The following is a 27989-nucleotide window of genomic DNA, read 5'->3' on the forward strand; positions in this document are numbered from 1 at the left end:
AGCCCTTAGGAGGGGGAATTTTCACGGCTTTTCCCCTTTTTTTTTTTTTTTTACTTACTCTCTCATAATTACATTTGTACATGTTTGCACTATATTCATTGCATTTTCCATAATTTATTATTTTTGCAAAGATTAAATTGAAATAGAATTGAGATATAATAATCATGAGACACATCTTTCTTTTTTTTTTTTTTTTTTTTTTTAGGGGGAATTTTTCCCCCCCCAAAAGGGGAAAAAAGTATACTTTTTAGGTGGGGGACTGCCGCCGAATTTAATAGATTGATGGCCCTGATATGCAATAATCTTTGGATTACAAACTTTCAGACACACAATATTTCATGAAAAATTTAAATAATAGTATACTTTATATACGTTATTCCAATATGATTACATGGTCCTAATCACTATCTTATCATTAGTTTAAAGTTGTTTTCCTTAACCCATTTATGCCTTAGCGTTTACAAAAAAGGCCTTGGCAAACAGCGTAGAACCAGATGAGACACCGCATAATGCGGCGTCTCATCATGGTCTGCGTTTTTTGCTGAAAGGAATTTCAGAAATATTCTTAATATATAGAAATAAATAAACTAGACATCCATATATAATTTTGGAAACAAATTGATCCAATTTAGAAGTATTGGAGAGTCCACAAGGCATAAATGGGTTAAGATGAGTTCAGTTTTGTGACCTTTGAGCTAGAATTGTGAAAACTGAGTTTAAAGTTATGTAAGAACAAAACAAAACAAGAAATCCACAAATCAATATTATTGTATGTACAATAAAAAGCAAGATTCAAATATAATATGTATTATTTTATCTTGCAAAAGCTCATTTAAAAAATGTTGGCCCAAAATACATAATTTTCATTTATTATTCAATGTTTTGAACAAACTCTTTTTTTTTGCAAAAGTACCACTCAAATCATCTGCTCACAGATTTGCAAAATGACAATTAAAAAAATCCTAAGATTCCAAAATAATGCAATATATATTAATTTCAAACAAATAAAATAATCTTCATGTAGGAAGAAAGAACAGTTGTGTTTCCTTCATATATCAATTTAATAATATACAACTATAGACATCATGTTTGTAATACTTTTCGTTGATAGTTTGAAAAATATGTTTTATATAATCATAGCATTTAAAATACACTGTTTAGATCGAAAGCGTAAATGGCCAGTGGTATGGCACACATTTTGTTCTCAAAGAACCTGATTTGAATCCTGTCATTATTTATTAAACCTTTTCATATATATTAGTTTTAGATGATTCCAAGTAATATATTTTGTTTGGTAAATACCACAACATCAATCAATCAATATGGAAACATGCAAACAAGTCCACTTAAATAGCACATGGGTAGTGTAGAAAGAAGACACAATTACTACATTACATATTTATTTAATGTTTTTATATAAGTAACAATAAATTAATGAATAAATTAAAAAAATATATACTTACTTTGAGATAAAGATCCAGCAAGAAGAGAACCCTACACAGTTTTGCTTATAAATAAAAAATCCTGCATGGTACATACATGTTGTTTAATGAAGAGAAAGCATATACAGGTAAATCTGTATGCCCAGACATACCTTATTATAACTTGTACAGATTTACCCGGTCTCAAGAAAATGCCCCAATACCAGGATAACATAATTCACCAAAAACAATAAATATTTGTCAAGTGCTTATAGAAACAAGAGTATTGTATGAAAGACCTTTCCGGTATTTTTCTTTATAAAAGATTTTTTTTTCAAATATTGAGTATTTTTAACTGTCAATAAACACCTTTATAATACAGGCATGACTTAAAAACAGGGTCCATACTAAAAGTTTCATTATTAAAATATATTTTAATATCACACTCTACACCTATGGCATTTGTAGGATTAATATGTACTGGAAAACAAACTTTAAACATATGACACATGACATCAGGATTTACATGAACAGGTATCGATAAACTTCACAACAATCAACAAAATTGCATAATTGTGTTCTTCAGAACATAAATAAATAATGTCAGTAAGAAAATGCTTGTTGGGACTATATTATACATGAGCATAACCACAGCAAATGGAAAATGAGGAATGGTATGTAAATTTCTGCATTGGTATGGTAAGTCAGATTTTGCACTATAAATGTTGGTGTATGAATTCATATGTTTGTCCACAGAACTACTTTCTTCTTTCTGTCTGACGTTAGCACATAGGATCCAGCAGGGTGCCAGGAACATGACAAGATGGCATTCCTATAAAAAATAATACTATTTTATATTATCATACTTCATTATAACCTTAATCTCAAAATAGTTAAGCAGGGACATTTTTCCTTTTTTGTTAGAAATTTTCAAATAAAACCTCTTTGAGACCTTTGCAGTGAACACCATTTGAATCCGCAACTGCAACAGTAGAGAAACAAAAGAACCAAAAGTCCTTAGGCACTTAACTGAGGCCACAAACATCTTAACTATTCTGAGAAAGTAGTTCTCTCAAGATTCCACATGCACTTCACACATAATTTTAAGGAAACTGCATGATTCCGTCCGCCATGTTTTTAAAAGGAACAGAATCATATTCAAGTTTGTCTAAGATATCAACAACTATTTTAATTGTTCTGTACACGTTTTATGTAGATTGGGTCAAAATATATTTTCCAAAGTGTTCAAATTACATTTTCCAAAGTGTCAAAATCATATTTTTAAAGTGTTCAAATCGTATTTCTAAATCAAAAAGCAGAAATCTTCTATGTAGTGTCTTTCAAGAGACAAAACCATTTTTCAACTTTGTTGCGATAGAACTATACTGACCAAGTTTTGACAATTTAGTAACCAAGTCTGAAACGCAGCTAAAATACAGATGGGACACATTTTTAGACGAATTCTTATGAAAATTTGAGAATAATTTGGCCTCTTGAGTGTTCAAAGAGTAAATATTAAAGCCACACACCTTGAAATGAAATACATGGCATAGTAAATTTAAGTATAAATAAGAAACATATTTTATCTATGCCAATTAGAATATATCTGGTGGTTACAAAGTAGACATCCGTCTCTTTTGCGCTTAAAAAGTTAAAAATAATCGCATTTGTCCAAATGGACCTATACGTCTAAAAATCCTACTTTTGGTTTTAAAAGCGGTACCGTTTGAAAAATAATAAATTGCTTGCTAACCAGGCTATGGATTTAATTTTATCTATGCCAATTAGAATAAATCTGGTGGTTACAAGGTAGAATTCTGTCTTTTTTGCGCTTTAAAACTTAAAAATAATGGCGTTTGTCGAAATGGACCTATACGTATAGAAATCCAACTTTCGGTTTTAAAATTAAAAAATAAATAAATAAATTACTTGCTAACTAGGCTTCAGATTTAATGACAATTTTGCACACTTTCAAATTGCATCTATATGTATTGATTAACATGTTTTTAATTTCAAGGTGTGTGGCTTAATTTAAAAACAAGCAACTGACGAAAAGCAATCACAAAAGTTCACAATTATCAGGTTTTACTCAGGTGATTGAAAACATTATACCACCTTTAACCCAGTTATGCCTAATGGACTCTCCCATCCTTCTAAATTGGATAAAGTTATTTCCAAAATTAGGGATGTCTAGTATATTAATTTCTATATTTAGAATATTTCTTACAGAAATTCCTTTAAGCAAACATCACAAACCCTGATGAGACACCACATCATGCAGCGTCTCATCTGGGTCTACGCTGTTTGCCAAGTTCTTTTTTCTAGACGCTAGGCATAAATGGGTTAAATTAACAAAAATAAAAGTAAACATTTAGGAACTCATAGAATACTTCATAAGACTCTATTTATAATTTCAGTTAATAAGGCCAACACAAACCACACTTAACTGTTAAAATAATGCATGGTTTTATTCACGAAATGTCTGAATAATTTATGGGAACAACATTTGCAAGCTTAATCCTACCTGAATGAAAAGCATAACATATAAAAACATACGTACGTGTGTTCTTGGAGCGTTTTCTCGACTTTCCCCGTCTCAAAATTCCAGATAATAAGATGTCCATTAATCGACCCCGCTGCAGTGTACTTCCCGTCTGGACTAAACACTGCACGATGTCGTTCGCAGCCCACAATGAAATTTTGGTCACTGAAGTAAAATATTGTGGTTGCATTTCTTCATTGGAACAGGCACAAATAGCTTTACCTACCACTTTAAGGTAGCGCCACTGTAATGGGCACCTTTCCAAATATAATCTAATGTACTATTTTCTTAATAAGCATCATTTCACTGAACTACACGCACAATTTTAGGTAGGCTTTCCATGCTTTAAAAAAAATATATGGATTTTTTCATAACCACCTCCACGCTCGGCTTTTGTCCAGTTTATTTGCACCCTAAGTAATATTTTGAACTTAGTTTTTATAGATACATGTACACTATATACAGCAAAAGTACCAAGAAATAGACAGATTTACCGTTTACTTTTTGAAATAAAAATGCAACATGCATGATTCGTATTTTCAGCACTATTAAATTCATCCAATTTAATTAGCCATAACGTTGTTTTAATTTTAAAAATGAAAGAATGTTCATAAAAATTGCAGCATATTTAACAATAAACATAGCTTATATGCTATATTAAATCAAATTACGCTAGAAAAGAAAGAAAACGCGTCGCAAAAAGAATGCGTTGTCGGCAGGATTCAAACCTGCGCGGGAAGATACTAAAAAATTTCTTGTCTATCGCCTTAACCACTCGGCCACGACAACTTCACATTAGTATCTGCTTAAATTAGATTTGCATAAGTAAACAGGTAAAAAGGCTCTTTGATCTTTGAAGAAATCGCGGGAAATCATTACAGTGGCGCTACCTTAAGCTATCGATTCCTCATAGCTTGTTTCCACACATAAAATTGCTTTCCTGGATCGTGAATTAACATATTGTAATAAATCAGTACTGCTTGTTTCACATATACTATGATATTTCCAGAAATTTCAACATTATGTAATACATTCTTACCCCAAAGTTTTAATGACCTGGGTCTGCCGAAGATCTACTACAATTAATCCATCTTCTTTTGTACACACCAACAACAAGGTCCGATCTGAAGTAAGAATATAAACAGTAACCGGACAATGGCCTTAATGGCATGTTCTAGTAAAAATATTAATTTTCAAGATCTTCTTCCAGAACACATTGTCAGGTAAGCAAAAGTAATGCTCGATTGGTCATTGTAAGCTCAGGTATGTTTAATGTTTCAGTATGTGTACGAAAAATAAATTAAATAAACCTGACGATTTATTTACATGCTAACGCACAATACTTGTTAACAGAGATTCACTTGAATTTTTGCCCGTTATCAGAAAGTCCCCAAGAGGCATGTTTTTTACATGACGCATATGACACAATAAAACATTTCTTTGTACATGTATCCTATTGCATTCAATCTAAATTTAAATTCGCTCGTCCAATGAAAGCTTTGTCCCATACTGCACTGTACTCTTTTTCTGAAAAATGGCGTAGGCATGTGGATGTGTTTATGAATTGCTTAAACATATTCCTCTACATAAATGTCAAGATTATTTCTTCGTAAGTGATGTTGTAATTATATTGGATTATCGGATAAATGTGCACATTAGAAAAGCGGAATGTATACTGTTATTGTCCGATTCGGCTTATATGCATGTATTTGCGGATGACAACACAGCATGGCAATACACATGACCTATATAATAGGCTATACTATACCTGTTTTTATAGCCCCCTGCAATAAATGAGCTCAAAACTGATAACGCTGTTTGTTTATAACGCTGTTGCGTGGCTTGGACTCCTTCATCTGCGCTATATTGGAGTTACAGTGTACTTAAAAGTGCCCCAGGTACTTTTAAGAGTATACTTCAAAGTACCCAGGATTCAGAAAATATACAAAGTACCCTGGAGTATGACCAGATGCCTTTAAGCCTATCCTCTCTATCTGGGATGCATTGTTATATACTTAAAAAGTACTCGGGGTACTTTTAAGTAGTACCTGAGCCAACAGTGACCAATTGAGCAAAAGTTACTGCTGCTAAGACTTTTGATTTACAAAGATCATACATAAAAAATCTACCTGGGGAAAGATCAAGGGAGGTAATCTTGCTATCAAGCTCAATCGAGTTTGTGCAGCTCTCCACTCTGGAGTCCCAGAAGCGCACACGCTTGTCGCTGTGGCCACTTATTATGAAGCTCCCATGTAGCGTCACTAAGTCACTGCAGCCTGACCCTTTTACAAATGTCTTGGAGCCTGGTTGAGAAATTTCAAGGTACTTATTCACAAATTTTTGTAATGTTAACACCTCATTTAATTTGTTTGGTAACTAATTTATAATATTCAGAATAAAATATAGCAACAAGAACTGTCCCAATATAGCCTCACTACTCTTCCGCTGCTTTGATTGTATCATGTTCATTTTCTGTCAGTTACCTGATATAATGATCACAAAGACATTTATAGTATATGTAAACCTAAAGCTGGTGATTTATAAATTAAAACTAGAAGAGACCATGCCAGGGAACTAGATTTAACACTTTTAATCATTTAATTTATTTGAATCTAATTAATTAGTTTTAACAGGAAACACACTCAAGCCTGTCTGGAATGAGCTTAGGTCTTAACATGCTGCGCTTAACTTTAAATCTGCTTCTTTTGAAACTGATGTTGAAATATTGTACATAAACATGTATGAAAAACATCTTCATCCTGTATTGCATTTTACCTGGATATATCCATCAAAACACTTACAGGCTCCCAATTTTACATCCCAGATTTTCAAGGTTCCATCTTGACTCCCAGACACCACTTTGCTGCTGTCTCTGAGAAACTTGGCTGTGCAAACCTTGCTGCTGTGTCCAGTCAGTGTCACCTGAAACACACAGATCATACTGCAGTGTCATCTGTAACACATGGATCATACTGCAGTGTCACCTGTAACACATGGATCATACTGCAGTGTCACCTGTAACACACAGATCATACTGCAGTGTCACCTGTAACACATGGATCATACTGCAGTGTCACCTGTAACACACAGATCATACTGCAGTGTCACCTGTAACACACAGATCATACTGCAGTGTCACCTGTAACACATGGATCATACTGCAGTGTCACCTGTTAAACAAGGATCATACTGCAGTGTCACCTGTAACACATGGATCATACTGCAGTGAAACCTGTAGAACATGGATCACAGTGTCACCTTATACACACAGATCATACTGCAGTGTCACCTGTAACACACAGATCATACTGCAGTGTAACCTGTAACACACAGATCATACTGCAGTGTCACCTGTAACACACGGATCTTACTGCAGTGTCACCTGTAACACACAGATCATACTGCAGTGTCACCTGTAACACATGGATCATACTGCAGTGTCACCTGTAACAAACGGATCATACTGATTGGCTCATTTGAATCCAGATAAGCTCAAGGTCAAAGTTAGCTTGATTATGAAAGAGTTAATACTCTACTGTACCACAGTCCAAACGGATTCTTAATTAGCCAATACGCAAACAAATGCTTTATGCCTGTCTTCAACAAGTCAACCCCATTGTGGATAATCTTGTAATTATTAAAGTTTAAACAAGCTTTACCATTATTATGTTTGACCTTTTGGCCCTTAGTTGACCTTTAACCTTTGCCTAAAAGATGACACAGCTTCTACACATGGCGAACATTTGCGGTGAATTATTTTAAATTTGCATGATGAATGATGAAAGTACAGTCTGGACAAGCTGCTTTAAGGCCAAACTTTACACGTGACCTTGATCTTTAAGGTTAAGGGATGTTTGTTACACCTGACACAATATTTCCTCATTTTTGATGAGCTATTTTAAAATTGATTTATATAGTTACAGAGCAAACAAGCTGATTAATGCCATATTCGACCTCTAAGTGTGGCCTTGACCTTAGAGGAAGGAAGGAAAACGCATATTACATTGTATATGCAAAGTATAGTCTTAATATGGTGAACATTTTATAAATGTTATTTTATAAATGCACAATCAATGCCAGAGTTACAGTGACGACAAGCTTGGACATAGAGAATACTAGGTTAGCATTGAATACAGAGAAGTTTATGTTGCGAGGCTTAGAACGCTGGGAGCGCGAGCCTTGGCGAGCGCTTTCGGTGTTCGAGCCGAGCAACATAAACTTCTCTGTATTCTACGCTAATCCTAGTATTCTACTTATCCCATTTGATTTTTTAACTAGACATTTAACATAACTAGATCTAATAACCTTAGCCTAACAATTAGTTTAATTCATTCTTAAAAATCGCTTAAAATCTAACGAACGTAACCATGCGTAGTGTTATAAATGTATTTGTTCTGGTACGCAAAGTAGTCTTAAAAAATTCACACACAAACTGTAAAATTAGTAGAAATATCACCATATGCCTCGATTCATTTTTACGCAGCATGCGAATTGTAACACATTACGACCGCGAAAAGAAGGTTTTACTTTACTATAATTCATTTTATTTTCGAAAGAAAATAATCAAAATCCAATATGGCGGCGATTGCTCCTGACAAAATGATGTCCATGTCAACATAGATTCTAAATGTACACTATGGACGAGTAAACAGACAATTGCAGCGACTGACACTTTATTTGACTTAATATGCAGGGCAATACGTTTTCCGACTTCGGACGACGAATTTAATGACGCGCAGAACGTATTTTTTTATATAATGTTATGGGTATGCCGTGTGTGATCCGATGCATCAATGGCTCCCATGTTAAAATCATATCCCCGAGAACAGGGAACGACAAAAGTACAAACAAAAACCAAAACACGTTCGAACTAGTATCTTACCTTTAATAATCCTTTAAAATCCATCTAATAATCCATTTAACTCAATAATTGGCGATTTTGCATCAAGGGTCTTTAATAATTATTTTAGCAACAGTAGTTAAATAAAGACCCTCATGCCATCGGCATCCTATCACTATTTTCAAATGAATTTATGAACGCGATAAACTTTCTGATTCGTCACACGCTACGTCATGTACTCTATGTACATTATTGCTGTTAAAATGAACCGGAGCAGTTTATTAAATAATAGCCGTTGGTAAACTCGGATGCATTTGCAGATTTCTGCATACAAATAATTATGTTTAAACTTGCACAATGTTATTTGTCTATGATAAATTCCCTTATTGTGTACAAGAAAATAATTTAATATATAAATACACAAAGAATGGAAAACATTCCATTACACAACAGATACACAACAGATAAATCAGTGGATATACCCGTGTACAAAATGGGACGTTCTGAAATCCAGTGTGGTGCTATTTTTACCATCCTGTACTTTACACAGCTCTATGATTAACGTGAATTAAATCGGGTTGCATATATTGCAGATTATTTATGAATTGTGCGATATTTGTATGGCTTGTTGTACATTCTTAAATGTCAAAAGTATATGCATGGATTATAAACAATGCACATTACACGAAATAAGGAAAATGTGATTAATTGACAATTCAAATACCGTTTGTCGATATACAGTACATGTACATGTGAAATAAGTCGTTTATAATAAATCGTCAATTTTGGGGGGAAAATGACTCAAAAAGTGTTATTTTATGACGCCATCAATCAGCTGATTCATTATACGGATGGCGAAAAATTATGTCATATGACTAGATTTAAAGGTTGAACGTCGTATAATTTTGAAGCTAAAGTTTTCTCGACTGTATTAATTACGAAAAATCATTAAGTGATAAAAGTAAAAAGTAGTCCATGCACGTGACAGGTATATCCCACAGTGTTGAAGACAGGCAAGTATATTCCACAACGTGTTATACCGTCAATGTCGCTGTGAAAATGGGATAAAAATGAATGCACATACACTTGACTACTGTTACTGCTTTTTTTACTGAACTTTCTGCAGCAGGCTTGACTTAAAATGAAAGACTTCAACACTTAATATATGGAAATGAGTCCTGCTCTGGGAAAATTAGGCTTAATGCATGTGTTTAAAGCATTGTTTCAGATTAGCCTGTCCAGTCTGTACAGGCTAACAAGGGACGATACTTTCAGCTTTTATGGAATTTTCAGTTTAGAGGGAGTCTCTTCTTAACAAAAATCCAGTCTAGGAAGAAAGTTTTGTCCCGGATTAGCTTGTGGACTCAACTTTTCTGGGACTACACGCACATGCATTAAGTACGTATTTCCAGAGCCAAGCAAAAAGTGAGAATGACTTACCCATAATCGTTGGTCGTTCAGAGACCAGAGTCGACAAGTTTTGTCATTGGAGGCAGCCAGGAGGTTCACCTCCTCCAGGTCATACTCAAGGGAGGTGATCCCACCATTGCTACCCAACAAGAGACCTCGCACTGAACACTGGCCTAAAAATGTGAAACCCAGATTGGTCGTTAAGTGATTCATACCAAGATTGGTTGCAAAGTTATTTCAAGTAAGGCCTTGATCTAAACACTGGTCTAAAATATTCTAAACAGGATTGGATGCTTGATGACGGACCCCTTGTTACCAAAAAACAGGCTTGTACTGACTACTGGCCTGAAATATGATTTTGGTTGCTTAGTGAGCCTAGCATAACAATCGCCTCAAACTGAACACTGTCCTGATCAAAATAGTGATGAATTTGTTGTTATTTGATCTAACTGGCCTGAAATATGCCTGTAAAGATTGGTTGTTAAGTTATCCCACTGGCCTGACATATGCTTATAAAGATTGGTTGTTAAGTGATCCCACTGGCCTGAAATATGCCTGTAAAGATTGGTTTAAAAGTGATCCCACTGTCCTATAATATGCCCATAAAGATAGGTTGTTAAGTGATCCCACTTGCCTGACATATGCTTATAAAGATTGGTTGTTAAGTGATCCCAATGCCATGTAATATGCATACATGTATCAAGATTGGTTAAGTGATCCCACTAGCTTGACATATGCCCATATAGATTGGTTGTTAAGTGATCCCACTTTCCTGTAATATGCCTCTAAAGATTGGTTGTTAAGTGATCCCACTGTCCTGTAATATGCCTCTAAAGATTGGTTGTTAAGTGATGCAACTGTCCTGTAATATGCCTGTAAAGATTGGTTGTTAAGTGATCCCACTGTCCTGTCATATGCCTCTAAAGATTGGTTGTTAAGTGATCCAACTGTCCTGTAATATGCCTCTAAAGATTGGTTGTTAAGTGAGCCCACTGTCCTGTAATATGCCTATTAAGATTGGTTGTTAAAAAATTTCACTAGCCTGAAATATGCCTACATATATTGGTTGCTAAGTACCCCACTGGACTGAACAATATGTATAAAGGGCAGTTGTTAAGTGATTCCACCTCAAATATGTGTACAGTGATTGGTTTGTAAGAGATTCCAAAAATGCTGTCCAGCTATAAGACTTGCAGGAAACACTAGTCTAAAATCTGCATAGCTGTAGTGTTTGTTAAGCAATTGCACTATCCTGAATTATTCACATGAATTTTTTTTGCAATTTGATATGGTCTTCACTAGAAAACAAGCCTCATCTTGAACACTGGCTTGACATATTTGAAACATGATAGACTGCTACATGAAGCCACTGATCTGAAACGTGCATTAGGCGATTGGTTGCTAGGTGAATGCCATGGCCTGAAATATGGGAAATGAAATTGATTGAGTGATATCATAGTTGCTAATCAAAAACAATCCTTACAATTATGTAAGACATATTGATTGCTTACGGATTCCCTCAATGCTTATCCAAAAGCTTTATATGCAACTGGCCTAAAATATATGCAACAATATTGTTTTCTAAGTGGTGCCATCGTTGCAAGTGAGTCACTACTACAGATTAAAGTTGGCTAATGAAAAAGTGTTGCACAAAGACATGGTTCCCTTACCTCCTTTATAGTCCCAGACTTTGATGATACAGTCTGACCCACCAGTAGCAAATTGTGCACCCGTTCGACTCCACAGAACAGCATTGACTTCCCCGTCATGAGCCTCCTGCAATAAACAGAACAGCATTAACTTCCCTGTCATGAGCCTTCTGCAATTAACAGAACAGCTTTAACTTCCCTGTCATGAGCCTCCTGCAATAAGCAGAACAGCATTAACTTCCCTGTCATGAACGTCCTGTAATAAACAGATCAACATTGACTTCCCTTTCATGAGTCTACTGTAATAAACAGAACAGCATTAACTTCCCTGTCATGAGCCTTCTGTAATAAACAGAACAGCATAAACTTCCCTGTCATGAGCCTCCTGCAATAAGCAGAACAGCATTAATTTCCCTGTCATGAACGTCCTGTAATAAACAGATCAGCATTGACTTCCCTTTCATGAGCCTACTGTAATAAACAGAACAGCATTAACCTCCCTGTCATGAACCTTCTGCAATAAACAGAACAGCATTAACTTCCCTGTCGTGAGCCTCCTGCAATAAGCAGAACAGCATTAACTTCCCTGTCATGAACGTCCTGTAATAAACAGATCAGCATTGACTTCCCTGTCATGAGCCTCCTGCAATAAGCAGAACAGCATTAACTTCCCTGTAATAAGCCTCCTGCAATAAGCAGAACAGCATTTACTTCCCTGTCATGATCAACGTCCTGCAATAAGCAGTACAGCATTAACTTCCCTGTCATGAACCTCCTGCAATAAGCAGAACAGCATTAACTTTCCCATCATGAGCCTCCTGCAATAAGCAGAAAAGCATTAACTTCCCTGTCATGAGCCTCCTGCAATAAGCAGAACAGCATTAACTTCCCTATCATGAACGTCCTGTAATAAACAGATCAGCATTGACTTCCCTGTCATGAGCCTACTGTAATAAACAGAAAAGCATTAACTTCCCTGTCATGAGCCTCCTGCAAGAAACCATTTCATCCGATTGTAACATCTGCTTACACTAATGTTTTGTTTGTCCATCTAAAAATCAATTATCTGAGCATCAATTATCTGTCTATTTTTACACTTTATCTCAGTAGATTGCTAAATGTCCATTTATCCACACATCAGGTTCAGTTTATTAATAAATCAAACCTTATATAAATGAGTCTGGTGCTGACTGACTAGCCTACAAAAGTATGTTTCATTGACATTGTTGTGCAAACAACGCCGGATAGAACACTAAAAAACCAATGTCTGTCACAACTTTGATGTGATTTGCCAATATTGCATCTAATGTTATTCAAAGATTGTGATAAATTGACAAAGTGACAAGTCGATCATCCATGGAGCTGCATTTAATATTTTCGAATACACAAAATTCATCTCCATGTTTGTAAATTTATAAAAAAACAAGAGAACCGCCTAGAGGGTGCAGACCGCTCATCTATTTTCTTTTTAAAGGGGAAGGGACTCTCATTTTCAATCACAAAGGAGGGAGGGGTGGAGTGAAAAGAGGGGTGTATAGTGTGGGGGTGTGGACATTTATTACATTATCTTCCAAAAATGCAGAAAAAAAAAGCAAAAAAAATGCAAAAAAAAATTCGGGGGTGGGGAGGTGGAGGGGGGAGGGGATTCTTGGGTGCGGTGGTTGGACGGTATTTCAAAAATAAAATAATAAAAATAAATATTTGTGTTTTTTAACCGTTTCAAAAAAAAAATTGGGGGGGGGGTATAGTGTGAGGGTGTGGTGGTCATTTGTGAGATGATCTTAAAAAAAAAAAAAAAAAAAAAAATAGGGGGGGGGGATTCGGGGGGGGGGGGGGGGGGGGGGAGGGGAGGGCACGGGGGATGGTTTGGGTGGAGTCTATTGTGGTATGTCAGTAAGAGTAGTTTTGTCAAAGTATCAATCAAATCTAATCATAAATAAAGAAGTTATGGCAATTTTAGCAAAATTTAATAATTTGACCTTGAGAGTCAAGGTCATTCAAAGGTCAAGATAAAATTCAACTTGCCAGGTACAGTAACCTCATGATAGTATGAAAGTATTTGAAGTTTGAAAGCAATAGCCTTGATACTTTAGAAGTAAAGTGGAACGAAACACAAAATTTAACCATATATTCAAAGTTACTAAGTAAAAAAAGGGCCATAAAAAATTCCATAAAAATGACAACCAGAGTTATGCAACTTGTCTTTTTACTGTACCCTTATGATAGTTTGCGAGTGTTCCAAGTATGAAAGCAATATTTATAATACTTTAGGGGTAAAGTGGACCAAAACACAAAACTTAACCAACTTTTCAATTTTCTAAGTATAAAGGGCCCATAATTCCGTCCAAATGCCAGTCAGAGTTACATAACTTTGCCTGCACAGTCCCCTTATAATAGTTAATAAGTGTTGCAAGTATAAAAGCAATAGCTTTAATACTGTAGGAATAAAGTGGACCTAAACACAAAACTTAACCAAACTTTCAATTTTCTAAGTATAAAGGGCCCATAATTCCGTCCAAATGCCAGTCAGAGCTACATAACTTTGCCTGCACAGTCCCCTTATGATAGTTAATAAGTGTTGCAAGTATGAAAGCAATAGCTTTGATACTGTAGGAATAAAGTGGACCTAAACACAAAACTCAACCAAATTTTCAATTTTCTAAGTATAAAAAGGACACATAATTCTGTCAAAATGCACGCCAGAGTTAACTAACTTTGCCTGCCCAGTCCCCTCATGATAGTAAGTAAGTGTACCAAGTTTGAATGCAATAGCATTGATACTTTCTGAGAAAAGTGGACCTAAACGCAAAACTTAACCGGACGCCGACGCCAACGCCGACACCAAGGTGATGACAATAGCTCATAAATTTTTTTCAAAAAATAGATGAGCTAATAAAAAATTGGGGTTTCTTTCATAAAATGGATATGACTACTACTAATCTATTTGGAGATTTTTCTGAATAGACGAGTTCATTTCAAGGTTTGTCAATTGATCAAAAATAGAAAATTTAGGTTTCTTTCATGAAATGGATATGACTACTGCTAATGTATTGGGAGATTTTGACTTTGATCCCTAATTAGGAAGCTTTCAAAAGGCACGATCCAGCTAATGGATCACAATGTGCCTCCACAAAATGATGGCTCAAGTCAAATGAGCCTCACTGTAGGAAAACAAGGCTTCAAAAATTTGCATAAAGTGTGGTCCCAGATTAGCCTGTGCAGTCCACACAGGATAATCAGGGACGAAATATCTTCTTCAACTGGATTGCCCTTTAGAAGAGACTTTCTTTAAGAAGAAAATTCCATAAAAATGAAAGTGTTGTACTCTAAAACAGCAAGTCACATATTATTTTAATTTTTCCAGACAATACTGTGATAGTTCACATAACAGCAAATGAAAGGACCTGATAGCCTAAAGAAATTGACACATATTTTAAACACTTTATATTTTAAATCATCAACATATTCATGTACATAAGACATGTCAAATATTGGGACATTGCAAATATCTCACCTAGCTCCTACAAAAATGACCAAATTAAATTGGCTTCGAGCGGTCACGTGCCATGATGTATTTTCCAAACACCCTGAGTAATTTCCATACTACCCGAGTAATCAAGTAGACAGCTGAGATATAATCGTACTCAGTTAGTAACTAATGGTGAATGGGATAAAAAATCTAAGTACTTTCATACCAATCTTAAATCCTAAACATAGTTAAAACACTATTTTGGTAAAACTGATTTTTGATCAATTGTAGACGAAAAGTGTTTCAAACGCTTCATAAATTACATTATTTTGATTGGTGGTAATCAATAAAAACATTTTTCTACGTAAGGGGGATATTTTGCTTGTTTAAAGATCATGCATAGATTGTTCATTTAATCTATGACATAAATTTGTCATTTTGCTAAACTGTGAACAAGTCCATTTAAATCTGTGTTCAGTCAATATAAAGTTATATATCAGTTTTTGGTGCTTAATATGGTAGAGTACTTATAAGTGTTTTTTCAGTATAATAGTTCAAAAAGGTAACAAACAAGTTGAAATGGAATATTTTGCTTAAATAGACTTGTTAAATTTTTCTCATGAAGCTTTGGGTATGTACTCCACAACAAGGAAAACATACACTCCAGAGACATTGTCCCGTCAAGAATAAGTTCAAAGTGGCGACCTAATTTCACAAACAGAAATGTGATTTCAATGGTAGTTACTATCAGGTGAACTCAGTACCAAACCCTTACCCATGTATACTGGGCTTTGGTTGGTACCTGGGCAGCATAGCAAATAGGGGCCATGCGTGGTTCATATCCCTCTGGGTCCCTGAAAAACATTTTAAAAAATTAATTGATAAGATGACAACAAATGTAAGGCAAATCTGACAGCCATACATCAAGGTGCTTTTAGAACAATTTTCTTGTATTTGCACCCTTATCTTTGCTTTGTATTTTGTTCATTCCTTCAAAAGAGAATGTTAACTTATGTACAGTTGATCACTAGAATATTCTTTAAGACATGAGGTACTAAATAGGCCCATATTAACCAAGCTATTCAACCCTTTCAGCGCTGGAACCCAATTTTAAAGGCCTTTGCAAACACTTTGGATCCAGATGAGACGCCAAAAAACGTGGCGTCTCATTAGGATCCAAACTGTTTGCTTTTCTGATAGTATTCTTTGAAAAAAATCAAAGAAAATGCTAATTTTAGAAATTCAGCAGACAACATTTTTGCAGACAACAAATTTCCCAGCATGCAAAGGGTTAAAGTCTTTGAATGTATGTAGGCTACCAATGTTATATATGTCTACATCAAATTGTTCTCAAAGAAAAATTGTGAAGTTAAAGGTATTAGGTCCCATTCCATATGGAACTCTATAATACTATTGGAACAAAACAACTGGAAGAATATTCTTATTTTTTAGACTTAAGTCTAAGAAATGGATAGTGAATATGGACACTGGTTTGACCTAAAACTCAATTTCTTAGCTGTTTAATTAAACACACATCAGACTGAAAACCATTGTTTATTTCCAGATAAACAATGATAAATAAATAAATATTTCTTTAAAAATGCAAAGATGTCAGTGTAAATTGAACATAGCAAGCAAATAGATTCAAGTTCTTCCCTCATTAGCTTGTACCGACACTTTACACTTTTAGCGCTGGAACCGGATTTTAAAGGCCTTTGCAAACAGTTTGGATCCAGATGAGATGCCACAGAACGTGGCGTCTCATCAGGATCCAAACTGTTTGCTATTCTGATAGTATTCTTTGAAAAAAAAATCGAAGAAAATGCTAATTTTAGAAATTCAGCAGATGATGTTTTAGCAGACAACAAATTTCCCAGCATGCAAAGGGTTAACACACATGCATAAAGCCCTGTTTTGAGGCTCTTACAGGTTTGCATCAGGCTAATATACATGATCAAAGGAAGGTCTTACTCTTTAATGTCCACCTGTTGGCCTGCTGCACTATCGATAATCTTCTTCTGCTGTGCTTGAAACTTCCTTAAAAGAAAACACTTCTTATTAATTGAGTCTTGTTCATGGAAAACTAGGCTTAAAGCATTAAAGTAAAGTTTAGTCTCAAATTAGCCTGTGCAGGTATATGTGTTATTTTGTGATATTTTGCATGAACGATCTAACATGTAAAAGGTGCGTTGAATCAACCACGAGACAAAGCACTATAAAATGTGAAGTACATGACACTATTAAAATGTTAGGTTAATTTTCTTTTAAATTGAATAATTACAATGACAATATTGTAGAATTATCCTATACAGATGAAAAAAAATGGAGGAGGAACAAATGCACTGCCTATGCATGCATTTTGATATCTCTTTAAACCTGATTATGAGTGAAAAATATATCTCATTTTACATTATAAATTTCTATTGTTTATATTTTTCTGAAACATTCTTAACACATATTTAACCCCAGTGTGGTCAACAAAAATGGTTGTTTTAATTATGTTGTTTCATACACTAACGAACACTCCTTATGCAAAATACGTTTTATGTTAAAAGTAAAATATTTTAAATGCTTAAAATACTAAAAATATAAAGGTAATAAGCACTTTATAAGGTATCCAAACATTTGTTCCCATGGACAATGGTTCCTACGCTATTTTGACAAGGCATTTGTTCCTTTGTTGTTTACTACCTGGACATAGGTTCCTAAATTATTTTGAAAACCTGGAAAATTGTTCTAACATTATTTTAACACCCTGGATATTCCTCCCTACATAATTTTTACACCCGGACATTGGTTCCTTCAATTATAGGCAACACCTTGAATGTGAAAACAACATGTACATGTATATATAGTAATGGGCTACCCATTCAAATTCACTTTCAACATGGCATTTTTATTATATTCAATATACTATATATATAAATTAGTAGCTAATTTATATATATAGTATTGCGTTTATGACAAAATCGGTTTGGACATATTACTTTTTATTTGAGTACTTGACATACCATTTGTACTACTACTACTACTACTACTACTAACTACTGCTGCTGCTGCTGCTGCTGCTGCTTCTACTACTTCTACTACTACTACTACTACTACTACTACTACTACTACTACTACTACTACTACTACTACTACTACTACTACTACTACTACTACTACTAACTACTGCTGCTGCTGCTGCTGCTGCTGCTGCTGCTACTGCTACTGCTACTGCTACTGCTACTGCTACTACTACTACTACTACTACTACTACTGCTACTACTACTACTGGCGCTATTCAAAATGACTTCAGGTTTAGCCTTATGTTTTGGAATTCTGCAAAACACATGAATGTAAGCTTTTATAAACTTTGGCCTATTGTGAAATAGGGTCTATTGCATTCAGTCAAGCTTTACCAGACTGAGACTTAATTATTCCCTTTCAAATATCCACTCCATTATTTATGCTCCAACCCACCATCGTTTCAAATATCTTGATCCCTTTTTTAAAAAATATTTCCATCTTTCATTTTGCTTTTGTCATATTAAGGGAAATATAAGGATAAACTACCATTCAATAAGTATTTGACATTCAACTACAATAAATTATGTTACAAATGAATGGACTCAAATACGAAAATTCGGAACACATTACAACACTAACATGGGCATTAGTGTTGTAATGTGCTCCAAATTTTATGAGATTTTAGCTTTTTCGCAAATCAGATTTTTCTTGAGCCAAATTCTCAATATGATGCATGGAGACCTACTTATTAGATTCCTCCGCTTCAATATTGTGCTGCTCAACTTCCAGTTTTTTTAATTCCATATATTCATTCAAATAAAAGGCAAATTCCTCCTTCATCTTTCCAGTTTCGTCATTAAGGGTAGAATACTCCTTATTCAAGATATCTTGTTCCTCCTTCAGCCACTGCGGACACCAACAGAATGGTAAATATATCATGGTTAAAAAGCTGATTCAACATATTGTTAACCCATGAATGGAAGAGAGTAATGCAACATATTGTTATCCCACACAAATGGAAATGGTGATGCAACACATGTTTAACCCGCATATGGAAACGGTTGATGCAATATGTTGTTTACCCACAAATAGAAGAGGGTGATGCAAAATATTGTAAACCCACAAATAAAAGAGGGTGATTCAACATAATTATTAACCCACAAATGGAATAGGGTGATGCATTATATTGTTAACCCACGATTGGCATAGAGTGATGCAACATAATGTTAATCCATGAATGGAAAAGGGTTATGCAAGACATTGTTAACTAAAAAAAGAGGTTGCTGAAACATATTGCTTACCCACATTTGAAAAAGAATTATGCAAGATATTGTTTACCCAAAATGGAAAAATGTTATGCAACATTTTGTTAACCCATTATTGGAAAGGGTGCATAAAACATATTGTAATCCCAGAAATGGAAGAGGGTGATAAGACATATTGTAAACCCATGAAGGGAAGAGGGTGTTGAAAAATATTATGAACCCATGACAGGGAAAAAGGCGATGCAATGTATTGTAAACCTATGAAGGGAAGATGGTGTTGAAACATATTGTGAACCCATGAAGGGAAGAGGGTGATGAAATATCTTGAGAAGCCATGAAGGGAAGAGGATGATAAAACTAATTTTGAACGCATTAAGGGAAGAGGGTGATGAAACATATTGTGATCCCATGAAAGGAAGAGAGAGATAAAACATACTGTAAACCCATGAATGAAAGAGGATGATTCAGCTTATTGTGAACCCATGAAGGAAAGATGGTGATGAAATATACTGAGAACCCATGAAGGGGAGAGGATGATGAAACATATTTTGAAACCATGAAGGGAAGAGAGTGATTAAAAATAATGTGAACCCATGAAGGAAAGAGGGTGATGAAACATACAGTAAACCCATGAAGCAAAGAGGGTGATGCAACATATTGTGAACCAATGAATGGAAGGGGGTGATAAAACATATTGTAAACCCATGAAGGGAAGAGGATGTTGCAACTTAATGTGAACCCATGAAGGGAATACAGTGATGAAAAATAATGTAAACCCATAAAGAGAAGAGGACCATGAAACACATTATAAACTCATAAAGGGAAGAGTTTGATGCAGCTTTATGTGAACCCTTGAAGGGAAGAGGTGATGAAAAATAATGTAAACCCATGAAGGAAAGAGGGTGATGAAACATATTATAAACCCATGAAGGAAAGAGGGTGATGAAACATATTATAAACCCATGAAGGGAAGAGGGTGATGAAACATATTGTGAGCACATGAAGGGAGGAGAGTGATGAAACATATTGTTAATCCATGAAGGGAAGATGGGAATGAAACATATTGGGAACCCATTAAGAAAGAGGGTTGTGCAACATCTTGTGAACCCATGAAGGGAAGAGGGTGATGAAACATATTGTGAACCAATGAAGGGAAGAGAGTGATGCAACATATTGTGAACCCATGAAGGGAAGGTGGTGATGCAAAATATTGTGAGCCTGTGAAGGGAATAGATTGATGGCACATATTGTTAACCCATGAAGGGAAGATGGTGATGAAATATATTGTGAACCCATGAAGGGAAGAGGGTGATGAAACATATTGAGAACCCATGCGGGGAATAGGGTGATGAAACATATTGTGAGCCGATGAAGGGATGAGGGTAATGAAACATATTGTAAACCAACACATGGCAATCAATTGACATAACAATGAATCATAGAACTACTATTAAAGATCAGTTTTACAATTAATAGTATATCAAGCATAACAAATTTTATTGTCAAGGTAACATATTAACTTTAACACAAGCATTAACAGAAAATATGCTTGTACTGTACTTGATTTGTTTGCTCCAGCTCATTCACTTTTCTCTTCAAGACATCTGTAAGTTCTTGTAGATCATTCTGAACTTTCAGGGCAGTATCCAATCTAGAAACACAGGAAAGTGAGAGACACAAAATGTGTCTATTTAATTGCTTACAATATTCATGAAAATGTTCTTGTAGAGCATTCTGTACTTTCTAATCTAAAAACAGTGGAAAATGAGAGATGCAAAATGTGCTTAATATTTAATTGCTTACAATATTCATGAAAATGGTTGAAAATTGTTTATTCTTTAGTTAACCCTTTCCAACTGACAAGCAAAGTGAAAATGGCTATGTGCAAACAGCATAAAACCAGAACAGCCTGCGAGTAACTCGCAGTCTGTTCAGGTTTTATGCTGTTTGCTGCTCATCAGTATCTAAGGGTTGGAAATGAAGCCTTTAAAATTTGAATGTAGTAAGAAAGGTCTTGAATTAAATTTAACTTTCTATGGGACTACAAATGCGTGGAAATATGTATCTAAGTGGTAAAGGGTTAATTCATTCTGAGTTTACATGGTAGGAGGTACTATGGTACTGTAGGACAATGATGCCAGTTAACCCTTTGCATGCTGGGAAATTTGTTGTTTGCTAAAATGTCGTCTGCTTAATTTCTAAAATAAGCATTTTCTTCGATTTTTTTCAAAGAATACTATCAGAATAGCAAACAGTTTGGATCCTGATGAGACGCCACTTTCTGCGGCATCTCATCTGGATCCAAACTGTTTGCAAAGACCTTCAAAATTCAGTTCCAGCACTGAAAGAGGTAAACTACATAAGTGGGGACAGGCTCTGTAAGTGCCGAATGCCCCTGAAGTATTTTTTTCACCTACAAAAGATCTTGCCCTTAAAATTATAAGAATGAGAGATATTTTTATTTATTAATTGTAAAAGAGAAAATAAACAAATTCCACTATAAAACTGAATTAAGAGTTATGATATTTGCATCTCAGCATTCCTTATCATAATATTTACGTTTTTAAGATTCCCTTCAATACTTATAGATAATAGAGTAATGTTCCAAAATACCTCTAAATCAAAATGAATATCTTCCATTCTTATGAATGTATGCTCCACACATCAAATATAAACAAAGGGCAATAACTATGTAAAGACAGAAGAGAGAGTTATGGTGCTTGAACTTGTCATTTCTCTTAAAGCCTTCTATTATACGAAGATTCATTTAAATACCTTCAATATTTTCAGAGCTATGCTCCACATACAAAAGCAAATCTACAAAAAAAGATAAAATGGCAATAAATCCAAACATACTGACAGAAGAGTTGTGGTTCTTGTACTCTGCAATATTGTCAATGCCTTCTATTGATGAGCACAGTTTTAATTTAATAGCTAATACAATACTGAGGGAGAAATGCTTGGCACAAGAAAATGTACTTAAGTACAAAAGCTTTGTAAATCCGGCACTTATTTTTACGTCCAATCCTTTCAATACTTCCTGAGTTTCACTAAGCACATGATGAAAACAGAACAATACACACGTTTTGCAAAAGGGAATAACTCCAAAAATACTGCTAATGAAGTTATGATTCTTGTACCCTGCATCTTCTCTCATCAATCAATTTTAACCCATTTATGCCTAGTGGACTCTCCCATCCTTCTAAATTGGATTAATTTATTTCCAAAATTAGGGATGTCTAGTATATTTATTTCTATATTTAGAATATTTCTTAGGGAAATTCATTTAAGCAAACAGTGCAGACCCTGATCCTGATGAGACGCCGCATCATGCGGTATCTCATCTGGGTCTACGCTGTTTGCCAAGGCCTTTTTTCTAGACACTAGGCATAAATGGGTTAAACATTTTATTTACTAATATTGACTAAAAAAGTACTTTAGCTCCGCACAAAAAAACTGCATTAACCCTTTCCCACTCAGAAGCAAAGTGAAAATGGCTATGCGCAAACAGCATTATACCAGAACAGCCTGCGAGTAACTCTCTGTCTGTTCAGGTTTAACGCTGTTTATAGTCATCAGTATCTAAGGTTTGGAAATGAAGCCTTTAAAAATTGAATTCAGTAAGTAAGGTTTTTAATTGAGTGTAACTTTCTAAAGGGCAACACATGCATCAAAATACGTATCTAAGTGATCAAGGGTTAAGGGCTTTAACTCAGTAAATCCTGCATGGAAAGTTACGGTCCTTTTACTCAACACTTTCTCTCAATGTCCTCTATCAGTGCATGGAATTACATTTGATTCTTATAAATACTGTTTGAGTTGTACTCTGCATATGAAGGGAGACATAGTGGCAGATGGATTGACAAAAAGGAAGGGCAGAAGAATGTACAGAGTGACTACTGTCTGTCTTTAGGAGCATAAAAACTAAGGCCTGGGATGAATATTTTGTTTTGGAAAACCAGAAGGACTGCATAAATACAAAGTGTTGTTTACTGGAATCAACATATATTTGCCATACTGACATAGGACAAAAACAATATCAATAAGAAATAATAAATATGGAAAAAAAATGAATATAAAGCCTTGATGTTCTATTTAACAGTATCACTTGATAATAACACTATTAATATCTATTGTTATAGAGTCAACAGTGGAAATATACCTTTTTGATGTTTTTTATTTTGAAAACATTTGTCTTGTTTGAGTTTTTTATGGGCTTTCCCCAAAACAATTCAGACAAATTTTGAGACAAATGAATTTAACACTCTTGCTTTCAGTCAAGTTTACGGCAATCTTTATGAAATTAGTCGTGTTGCAACGTCATTTCAGCAAAATAACAAAATGCGATTGGTCAATCAAACAAAAACTAAGCCAATGAAAACACTTAAAAAGTATATAACACATGTGTAATAAAAAAATATTTGTTATTGTTATATCACATGCGAAACAAGGTATAGCATGTGTTAAAGTGTTGTATCGGACTTCACAGGCTAATCTGGGATGAAACTTTACGTGCATGCACTAAATAACGTTTTATCAGAGCAAGGCTCATTAATCTCACCTTTTACCACTTAGATACCACTTAGATACCACTTAGATACATATTTTGACGCATTTGCAGTCCCTTAGACAGTTTTATTTAATCAAAGACTTTTCTTACTATATTCAAGTTTTAAAGGCTTTATTTGCAACCCTTAGATACTGATGAGCAGCAAACAGCACAAAACCTGATACTCGCAGGCTGTTCTGGTTTTATGCTGGTTGCAACAGCCATTTTCACTTTGCTTCTGAGTGGGAAAGGGTAAATTCCACTTACTTCTCATCAACTGATTTCAAAGTGAAGTCTTTCTCGTTGTTGTCTTTAGTCAGTTCAACAATCACTTGAGTGTTCTGTTAGCAAATAAATACAAAAATACAAACACATCTCCGACAATTTTAAAACATCAATAGGGAATTTTCTTAAAAAGACCTGAACAGGTCAAAATTTGAATATTTAATCCTATTTTATAAATTTCCATTCAAGAGCCGTTCTAAGTGCCCTATCTTTAGCTGATTTCAAATTTTAAATTTCAAATCTAAATCTTGTCATCTGGTTGGCTAATTTTAAATTGAAATTGTGTTAAATAGCTAAAATATTACAATATGATAACAGATGGTTTCTTCGTGCATCTATATCGTTACCTCTCCTTTTCTTTTAGTCAGGTCTAACAACTCTTCTTGGGCCTTTTTCACCTGATCTTCAAGTTGCTTGACTCTGTCTACTTTCCATACTGCAGAATTGTCGCCACTGAAATTAGTTTTAAAATAGTCTGCATTAAAAGAGAGGTCCATTTTCCAATGACCATATATGATTTATATGTGTAAGGAAAATTTAAATCTTATACTTTTCTTAAAAGCAAAGCAAAATGTTATTCATGATTAAATATGTTTTATGTAGTTATGCTGTGTCATCAATTTGAAAAAAATAAGATGCAGTTTATGGGTTGTGGCACAAAAACGTTTTATCTTTCCAGTATAAAAGATGAAAAAAAAAGAAGTTGTTTAATTATTATGATTTCTATGTGAATAGAAATGTTTAAAATGTATTGATTACTTTCTGGTGTTATAAAGAGTAGCATGATGAATTCATGATATATAAAGTTAAATGAAGTGTGAATCAAATCACGAGACTTTCTCTGTATCATGCCCATATCTTGAGCACCAAACTGTAAGTATGACATTGACTTTTAGCAAGAGACAAAGGCCTTGCAAGCAATATGTTGTTTCCAAATGGTAAAAGCTACAGTACAATTATCGGAAGAATTATGAAGTTACAGTCTGCACAAGATGTATGATTATCATATTTTTAAAAGCACTGACCTTTTATGTGTGACCTTTACCTTTAACTAGGGATAGAGGTCTTGTTGTTGATATGCTGGCCATATAAACCACAATCATAATCCTGCTACAGCTATGTCAAGTTAACTGAAAATGGACTTGCCATAATTGGCATTTTATGTGCAGCAATGGATATTATTTATCAAATGCTACTACAGAAAGGAGGACAGCCAGCAGGCATGTACAGTACTGCAGACTTATGGAATAGGTGAACATTAGACACATCCTTTGACTTTGGTCCTCAACACCTTCACTAATTTGGTTTGGTCCTGTCAATATTTGTGCATATCCAACAGTCATACACACACATGCCAACAGAATATCCCTAGACAAAATGATAAAACACAGAAAAAAACAATGTTTGGCTCTAGGGTTGCAAATTATGCCAATATTATAGGGTGTTATTTGTATGCACATTATGTAATTATGATGCTTTCTCTACAGTGAGGCCATTTCAATATATTGCTTTCTTACATGTTTTGAGCCCGAGTTTGAAGACTTAAGTTTTCCGTCCTCAGTGTCTGAGTTTGCTGAGCCAACCTTATATTTTCTGACTGGAGTTTAAAGCGAACATCAAATAGTCTGCTCTCTGAAAAACAGAACATTACCAAGAGCTTAAATGTCTGTTATTAAAAGCAATTCTTAAGTTATAATGTGCAATACCTATTCCAGTCAACTGTTTAACGCATAAATACTAATTTGATGCATTTTACCTTGACAGCAATATTATAAGCCTATTATGACCCAGAAAATCTGAAATGCCTGGTTAAAAAATTAAAAAGCATATATGAACCAAGTTAACTGAAATGGTGCGATTTTAAGCTGCAATCAAGATGGCCAAGATGCTCCTGATTCATCTGAAATAATATTGATTTTAGTCTGGAAAAGATTGTTTGAAGTTTTTACTATGCTCAATAAGAATAACAGGTTACCAGCATTTCGGGGGAAATTTTGACCATATTGTAAAGATTTAATTAAATACCAAACCTTGGCTCCCTGCAGTTACAAATAATATTATTTCACCTTTTTGCTATGATATATACATATAAGGGAAAAATAAAAGTTACCCTAAGGGCTTTGCCAATATAACCACTGTGGTATAATTTTATTAAACTTGATAGAGCATCCTTTTACGATGTAACGTGCTAAAAATACAAATTTTTGGGACCATGTGGTTGCATAGGAGACATTTATTTTATTATTTGTCATTTAGATTATAAGAAGGCCAATCTCCTACGGGTCAGCAATTCGCTTAAAGGAACCCTGAGGTCCATGACTTGCATGACATGTGATCTGATAACATGCCCTAAATCAAAGGTCTCCCTGCAGTCCCAGACCGGACAGCAGGAATCCACCCTAGACCTTTTAGTTGGACAACCCCACTCATTCCCCCTGACTTTTTCCACTGGCTCTGAGGCCTCTTCATTAGTTCTTCTTGAATGCTCTGAGCTTTTATGAGTACAAACGTACAGCTCAGCCGGAGGGTCAATAGCTGGGAGTTGGATTATTGCAACTACTACTGAACTAGCCTCTTCATTAGTGGGTTTCTAGTGGGCTTTAGTAAGAACTAGCCCTTTAATGAGCTAAAATGATAGAATGCCAAACCAGTGTAAAAGAGGTAGAGTGTTTCAACCATACTAATGTTTCATTCCATATATGCTGACCTGTATTGAAACATAAATGAAGTAATAATCAAAACCAACATCAGTCAGAATACAACAAAAATTAAATGTCTATGAGGAAGATAATGCAACATATATTATTATAGCTGGTATCTAAATAATTGTTACGCAAAATGTGTAAATTGAATATTTAATACAATAAAATTATTTCCTTATACACGTAAAACACAAATCATATTGATAGATCGAGACCATATTTTCGTAAGCAAATACCATTTCGGACATATCCATTTTTCGGATAAACCAAAGAGCAACTTCTTAACAGATTAACAATATAAAAATGGTTTACGTGTTTCTATTAGCTCTGTAAATCTGTATCTTTCTTTTGAATTTCTTGCTTTCAGCTGGTCATAAATAACTGATTTCCAATTTAATGTTCCATTCGCCATTATATTTTGTTCTCTACTTCAAGTGTTTAGTGTAGTTTAACCACCGGTGCGATCATCACATCGACTTATTTTAATGCAATGCGGAAATGGCGTGTAGTTGACAACAATTTTCAGAATAATTTTTAATATTTTAACGGGAGTCTTTATTTAAGTGGCATAAAAATGGTAAAACGCATAATATTTATGATATTGATACTGCGTATTAATTTAAACGCATTTATTTACATTGTGTAGCTGGTTTATAAAAATTATCCATTTTTTCTGTCAAAATGTCACCCGTCACTAGGTTAGAACTTAGTTTACACTAAATCTGATTCACATATAATCGCATTGTAAATCGGCCAAATTGCAAGACATTTTCTTATTCTTGTTGTGTTTTGCAAGATTCTGTAACCTATCATTTTTTGACAATTACAATTAAAATTGTTTTTGT

General features: G+C 34.6%; 2 protein-coding genes across 5 annotated transcripts in view; one reads left to right on the forward strand and one right to left on the reverse strand.

Moving 5' to 3' along the window:
• On the reverse strand, positions 1 to 27624 carry LOC127836440 (autophagy-related protein 16-1-like). Its single transcript, XM_052363079.1, has 15 exons — positions 27457 to 27624; positions 25960 to 26074; positions 24790 to 24895; positions 24425 to 24498; positions 21169 to 21259; positions 19089 to 19249; positions 17303 to 17368; positions 16107 to 16185; positions 11884 to 11989; positions 10244 to 10386; positions 6765 to 6885; positions 6093 to 6266; positions 5003 to 5087; positions 3982 to 4128; positions 1 to 2253 (listed from the first exon to the last, which is right to left on the reverse strand). Exons 1-15 carry the CDS (start codon positions 27554 to 27556, stop codon positions 2160 to 2162), a joined length of 1662 nt encoding a protein of 553 aa, XP_052219039.1. The 5' UTR covers positions 27557 to 27624; the 3' UTR covers positions 1 to 2159.
• LOC127836442 (AP-1 complex subunit sigma-2) overlaps positions 27585 to 27989 on the forward strand; it is a 34280-nt gene continuing 33875 nt past the window's right edge. For all 4 annotated transcript variants that reach the window (XM_052363085.1, XM_052363087.1, XM_052363084.1 and 1 more), the window contains exon 1: positions 27585 to 27721. In XM_052363085.1, coding sequence (XP_052219045.1) covers positions 27719 to 27721 — 3 coding nt within the window. In that variant the 5' untranslated portion in view covers positions 27585 to 27718. The remainder of the gene's footprint in view (positions 27722 to 27989) is intronic.

The sequence above is a fragment of the Dreissena polymorpha genome, chromosome 6 (assembly GCF_020536995.1).
Source record: "Dreissena polymorpha isolate Duluth1 chromosome 6, UMN_Dpol_1.0, whole genome shotgun sequence".
Taxonomy (NCBI): Eukaryota; Metazoa; Mollusca; class Bivalvia; order Myida; family Dreissenidae; genus Dreissena; species Dreissena polymorpha.

What these genes read in the sequence shown, in the direction of transcription:
- LOC127836440 (XM_052363079.1), bottom strand. Translation starts at nt 27,556, where the DNA reads ATGGCGAATGGAACATTAAATTGGAAATCAGTTATTTATGACCAGCTG. An exon ending in GAAGCGGAGGAATCTAATAA is followed by an intron (nt 17,369 to 19,088) that starts GTAGGTCTCCAT and finishes TTTTCTTTTAAG; the next exon opens with GAAGTTTCAAGCACAGCAGA. An exon ending in CCAAAGCCCAGTATACATGG is followed by an intron (nt 11,990 to 16,106) that starts GTAAGGGTTTGG and finishes TGTTTATTGCAG; the next exon opens with GAGGCTCATGACGGGGAAGT.